The sequence below is a fragment of the Sebastes umbrosus genome, chromosome 7 (assembly GCF_015220745.1).
Source record: "Sebastes umbrosus isolate fSebUmb1 chromosome 7, fSebUmb1.pri, whole genome shotgun sequence".
In the NCBI taxonomy this organism is placed as follows: Eukaryota; Metazoa; Chordata; class Actinopteri; order Perciformes; family Sebastidae; genus Sebastes; species Sebastes umbrosus.
The window spans coordinates 23,244,761-23,251,276 of NC_051275.1; the positions used below are offsets into that span (position 1 = coordinate 23,244,761).

A 6,516-nucleotide genomic window follows, 5' to 3' on the forward strand; every position below is an offset into this window, starting at 1 on the left:
TTGTCTGAGTCTATACACCAATACAATCAAGTAGAAGTAGAGGTAAATAACATAAGGGTGTAAGAACATAGAATTATAATTGATCATACTAATAAAGGGATAATGTATGTAGAACATCTGTTTTATATGTAATAGTAATTCAATTGTAGGACTGGGTAATAGCATTTATGGTATGTGTGTACAAGTGTCATCTTTATATCTTATCGAGCCTGGGACAGAGGGAGGAAGGGGGTAGGGAACAGGGTGTTCTTGCAGAATGGATAACGTAGAATGGAGTCAGAAGTAGCAGAAGTGAGAGGTCATCTAGGTCACAAGAAAAGTAACATAACAAAGCTATGGAAAAGTACTGGGTCTTGCCCATTAAGAACGCCCTGTCCCTCCTTCAGACCCTAAAGGTGCATAAATATCAAGTGTAAAGAACGACTATTCATTCATTCTCTGCGAACTGACCTCCGTGCTGCGTGACGTCAGAGACACATTGATGAATCCAGATCTGTTGTAATAACTCTGTGCAACTATTGATGAGTATATCTTCGGAATAAATTGTTTGACTTTAACTAACATAATATCTTGTGTATGATTTATCTTTGAGCTTGTAGCTGCTTAGAAGACAAACCAACACGCAGAAGGTGAGACATCCCTGAGGGGATTTCCCTTCACTCCCCACAAGGGTACGTGCTCTCACCCTTGCTATTTATCCTTTACACTAATACAGTATGTGTCAGAGCACTTTTAAAAATCAACTATTTTAAAGTATGCGGATGACTGAGTAATTGTTAGTCTGCTTCAGGGCAATGAGAACAGCCATGGCCCTATAATTGAAGACTTTGTCAAATGGTGTGAGGAATCATATCTGCAACTTAAAGGTCCCATATCATGCTCATTTTCAGGTTCATACTTGTATTTTGTGTTTCTACTAGAACATAAACATGTTATATGTAAAAAAACTTATTTTCCTCATACTGTCAACCTGAATATACCTGTATTTACCCTCTGTCTGAAACGCTCCGTTTTAGCGCATTTTGATGGAATTGCAAAAGAATTGCAATAAAATTGTTAGTCAACAGCTTGGGTCCATGTGTACTTCTTGTCAGCTGATGACATTCACATTCACTGCAACCAGGAATAAACTGGGACACATTTAGAATGTTTTACGTTTAAAATTGTGTCAAGGATCTAAATATTGTATATTCGTGACATCACGAATGGGCAGAAATCCTAACGGCTTGTTTCAAATACAGAGTTTCTGAATACGGACTGTGTGAATTTCCCTGTGGATTGAGTATTTCGATACTTTCACAGTATTTATATAGGACTAAAGCCTGCTTTATAATAAAAAAAACATGAAAATCTCACTTTTTTATAATATGGGACCTTTAACATATCAAAAACCAAAGATATGATCTTTGATTTTAGAAGACATGCCTGTAAACCTGAAGTCACAACCATTAAGGGTCAAACTGTGGAACATGTACAGTCATATAAATACCTCGGGACTATCATGGACGCATCACTGAAATTTGAGGCAAATTGTGAAGCTGTGTGCAAGAAGGGGCAAAAACCATGATGACATTATTTTATCGTGCTTTTATTGAGTCTGTTTTATCCTTTTCTCTAGTGTCTAGTGTAATATGCTTCTGAAGGACAGAAGTAGACTGAGTCAGATAGTTTAATGGTCCAGTCGGCTGATTAGTAAGTCACAGCTGAGTTTAGAGTCCCTGTATACCAGGCAGTTACAGCGGATAGCCAGCTACATCTCACACGATGACTCTCATCCTCAGTGTGGTGAGTTCCAGCCTCTCCCATCTGGTCGGAGGTTTAGGGTGCCAAGGTGTAGATCAAAGCGCTACAGGGACAGCTTTGTTTTAACTGCAATTGTTCATTTAAATAAGTAGCAACATTTGCACATATTTATGGAAAGTTTATCTTTTGTCGTTTCATTGTGTCTTTTATCCTGATATTTCAGTGGTTTCTTATATTGTTCTTGTTGCCTTCTTTTTGCTGGGTCCTGATCCCAGTAAGCCTTTGAGTACTCTTTGTCATGTTTTTGGTGTGTCTGTCTTTTGTCTGTGCTCTACTTTATTGTCAATACGGATGCCATCCTCTATTTTTGCTGCAAAACAAATCGACCTACGGGTACAAATAAAGTCACCTGAATCTGAACCTGAACCTGACTTACCCCATGGCTATTTTCAGTATAACCTCTACAGTTTGTTATCTCTACAAGTACCTACTGACCAAGCCAAACAGCACAATAAAGCTCCAATTATTACTGATTAGTGAAGTACATCAAAGATAAAGTCCTGAGATTTGTTTGGTTTCCTGTTTAATTTGTGACACGTGTATCTCGGCTTGAGCTGGACCGTCACCAGGGTAGTGCTGCTCTTTGACCGGGTTGTTGATTGACAAAACCAGCTCCACACTCAACAAACACAAGTGTTTCCCACAAGGAGGCAAGACGGAAAGAGTAAAACACAGAGGAACATAATACAAACACACACCTGAGACAGGTAGAAGAACGGCAGAAGATGGAGGCAGTGAAGAGATGGAGGACAGACTGGAGGTATCCTACTTCTCTGCTGTGCATTTACGGATTCTTCAGCACAGTTAATCCCATGGAGCCTTTCCTCATCCCATACATGACAGGACCAGACAAGAATCTGACAACAGAACAGGTATAAAAACAAGTGACTTAAAGGGGACACATCATGCTCGTTTTCAGGTTCATAATTGTATTTTGGATTTCTACTAGAACATGTTTACATGCTTTAATGCTCAAAAAACACATTATTTTTCTCATACTGTCTGTCTGAATATACCTGTATTCCCCCTCTCTCTGGAAACGCTCCGTTTTAGCGCCTGTATCTTTCAGACCTCTTCCCAAAAAAGCCCAGTCTGCTCTAATTGGCTTGTGAGAAAAATATGGTGCACCTTTGCAAAAGTAGTTCTCAAGTTGTGGGTGGAGATACTCAGATGGTGGGCAGTGTATTCTAATGAGTCTGCATGTGACATAGGAAGGGGAGCTAAATCTGAATGGCTTGTTGAGTCACATGTTTTCTGATCTAGGCAGCTCACAAAAAAAATGGACTGGGTCGTCTTATTTCACAGTTTGTGGGTTGGTTGGCTCTCCAGATACCCAAATGTACTGTGTGTGCACAAGCACTAAAAAAGGGAGTTTTTCATAATATGTCCCCTTCGAAAAATATATAATAATGTAAAGCAGTAGCCTAAAATATTTCAGTTTGCCTAGTCAGTTGTGTGGCGTTGACACCAAGACCCTAAATGCTTAATGTAACAACGTTTTTGTACTTACAAAAATTACACTTACATGTTAAATCATTACAAAAAAAATCCAAGTTGGTGAATTACACTGAAGAGTTGAATACAATCTTTACTTCCTGAGTGGTAAAAATCCAATCACGCTTATAAAGCCTTTGATTTATTGCTAAGAGGAAAAACAGATCCTGTCAATAGCTCTTTAACATTTATTACATCATATGTGTTGTGTCCTCATCAGGTTAGCAATCAAATTTTCCCAGTGTGGACGTACTCTTACCTAGTTGTGCTGGTGCCGGTGTTCCTGCTGACTGACTGGCTGCGTTACAAGCCTGTGGTGGTGTTCCAGAGTGTCTCCCTCTTCATCACCACAGCGTTGCTACTCTGGCTGAAAAGTGTCCCAGCAATGCAGGCCATGCAGTTCGTCTACGGGATGGTGACAGCCAGCGAGGTGGCCTACTTCTCCTACATATACAGGTCATGCACTGTAGCTCAAAAGGCAGAGCAATGGGGTTTAAATTTTACATTGTTGGGACAGACGTGACATTTTAAATTTGTGTACTACAGTGTGGTGGATCTGAAGAGGTACCGGAAGGCCACCTCTTACAGCCGCAGTGTCCAGCTCCTGGGGTACACAGTGGGCTCTGTGCTGGGCCAGCTGCTCGTCAGCTTCGACCTCATGTCCTACAACAACATCATGGTGCTTACTCTAGTTCTTACCGCCATCGCCGTCCTCGTGTCCTTCCTTCTGCCAATGCCACAGCAGAGCATGTTCTTTCACCGCAGACATGCTGGACTGACAACTGCAACAGAAGGAATAAAGAGGCATGTAGATTGGACTGGGGATGCAACAGAACACACAAACAGGGCAATGGAAGAAATGGGAGATGAGAAGGTAGAGAAAGAAACAGAGGATGAAACAGGAGGAGTAGAACTGGATGAGAAAGGGCCTAAGGCTGAGGACCTCGGGAAGTCGATTGGCGCAGAGAGCTGCAGCCAAGTCATCCTCCAGCTGTGGAGGGACTTCCGCCATTGCTACTCCTCCAGACAGCTGCTCTACTGGTCAGTGTGGTGGGCAATGGCCACCTGCGGCTATAACCAGACTATCAACTATGTGCAGGTCAGTTGTGAAGGCACAACACAAGGCACCATAAACAAAGTTTATATTAGAACGCTACACACCTGCTTTATTTGCACATATAAGATCAAGTGATCACTTTAAAGATATGGTTGGTAATCTTAAGAAACTAGCAAGAGTATGCTAGATTTTAAAAATAAATATCCAACCGAAAAACCCACCCATCTCTTTTCCAATGAAAGTAGCTAGCAGCATAAACTCCAAAAGTCCCTAAATCTAGTGAGAAAGTCGGCAAGTTGGTAACACTGACAGTCCATCCCTTCAGGTCTCCCTCCAAAATTATTATAATGAACGTAAACAACGAACATGGCTATTTTTAGTATTCACACCTGACCCTCATTAGGGGTCACCAAAGCTTCACCAGGGGTCACAAGGCCTTCTTGATTTTAAGGGGTGTAAGACAACATTTTAAAAAAAATATACAGTTGGCCTATATCTCAGCATTTCATTCATTTCTGTGAAGGAAACTAAAATAAATTATTATTTTTAAAGTTTGGATTATTATATGATATAAATCTCACTGGATGAGGGCACTGTGAAGACCTGAACACAAGCTATACCCACAGAGCCTTCCCTCTCTGTTAAACAGCCTCGTCCTGCATTAGAAAAAGTACGCAGTTAAAACAAACAAAGAGCTGATCAAACAGTGTCCAAGCATCAGGGAGAAGAAAACACTGAATTTGTCAAAAACAGAAGAAGCCTATGATTGTTAAAATTAAAAACAAAAACAAATATAATAGAGATTTGTATTAAAAGTTCCTAAAACTAACAGGAAAATTCATCTCTGATGCAACATTCACAGGAAATAATCGGCACAAAAGACATCTAAATATCTTGTTTTACACGAACTTCCTGCAGTTATTGCGTTCACCATTTTGTTCAATTGTACAATTTATTAGTTGTTCTGTGCATTTATTGTTATAAATTGAATATAATATGAAATAACCATAAAATATATCACTTAGTCAGGGGTTGTCTGTTTACTCAGTGATAGAAAAGGGATCCCGTAAGTAAAAAGGTTGGGAACCACTGACCTAAATGATCACTGCAATGTCCCGGCAGGTGCTGTGGGAGCATGTGCAGCCTTCTCAGAACTTCAGCATCTACAATGGAGGCGTGGAGGCAGCGTCCAACCTGTTGAGTAAGCAACATCATATAAAAGTTTCCAGTGCAGAATATGGACAAGGAAAGAAAAAAAAAAAGATTCTATTATACCATATTCAAAGTTTATATTTTGTTACAAAAGGGAAATGACTCGACAGCCTTTGGGGATAGATGTCAAACCCATTTTCTTAGTGCTCATTCATATGTCATCTCTACTACAATAATCTTAAATCAATGTGTTTTGCAGGTGCAGCTACGGCCTACGGTGTAGGCTACACTGAGGTGAGATGGGAACCCTGGGGAGAGCTGGCCCTGGGGGGTTTCTCTGGACTCGGAGCAGCTGCACTCTTCCTCATGACCTTCATCAGCAACATCTGGGTCTGCTACACTGGTTACGTCATTTTCAAGAGCCTGTACATGATGCTGATAACAATAGCCATGTAAGGAGCTGTTTTTTTTTTTTACCATAATTCAGACTGATTTTATTGCAGGCAGAACAGGAAAAAAATGCATTTAAATCAACAATACTTCTCTCAGGTTCCAGATTGCAGCCGACCTGTCAATGGAAAGATATGCACTGGTCTTTGGAGCAAACACCTTTGGAGCATTGGTTCTGCAGACGATCATCACTGCTATTGTGGTTGACAGCAGAGGACTGGGCCTGAGCATCATTCCTCAGGTGAGCAGTCTGATCAGAAAATGTCAGTCAGGTTTTCTGTCGATGTAGCAGAAGTGTTTACATGTCCTCCCATCACTGTTATAAATGCTTTTTTTGCAGTTCATCATAAACGCAAGCTACTTCTCACTCATCGCTGTTGTTTTCTCACTTCGGGGACTGTTTACCATTTGGAAAGCGCAGAGAAGCAACAAAGAGTCCACCCCTTCAGACAAAAATGAACCTCCAGACTCTGACGAACACAGATTCTGATACTACCAGCTGAGATTATCACTTGTGCTTTTGGTTCCCGCTGTGTCCATTAAAAACTTCAAATTACCGA

At 40.7% G+C, this 6,516-nt stretch overlaps 1 protein-coding gene across 1 annotated transcript; it reads left to right on the top strand.

Moving 5' to 3' along the window:
- The first annotated feature begins 2,458 nt into the window (after positions 1–2,458).
- Positions 2,459–6,514, top strand: slc19a3a (solute carrier family 19 member 3a). The gene is made up of 7 exons (XM_037775523.1): positions 2,459–2,675; positions 3,518–3,753; positions 3,844–4,396; positions 5,477–5,555; positions 5,766–5,958; positions 6,056–6,197; positions 6,297–6,514. The coding sequence occupies exons 1-7, from the start codon at positions 2,529–2,531 to the stop codon at positions 6,444–6,446; spliced, it is 1,500 nt and encodes a 499-aa protein (XP_037631451.1). The 5' UTR covers positions 2,459–2,528; the 3' UTR covers positions 6,447–6,514.
- The last annotated feature ends 2 nt before the right edge of the window (positions 6,515–6,516 follow it).

Bases quoted from the DNA above. Each gene is read 5' to 3' on its own strand.
- slc19a3a (XM_037775523.1), top strand. From the start codon at position 2,529: ATGGAGGCAGTGAAGAGATGGAGGACAGACTGGAGGTATCCTACTTCT. The intron at 2,676-3,517 runs GTATAAAAACAA...TGTCCTCATCAG, and splicing joins AGAATCTGACAACAGAACAG to GTTAGCAATCAAATTTTCCC. The intron at 6,198-6,296 runs GTGAGCAGTCTG...CTTTTTTTGCAG, and splicing joins GCCTGAGCATCATTCCTCAG to TTCATCATAAACGCAAGCTA.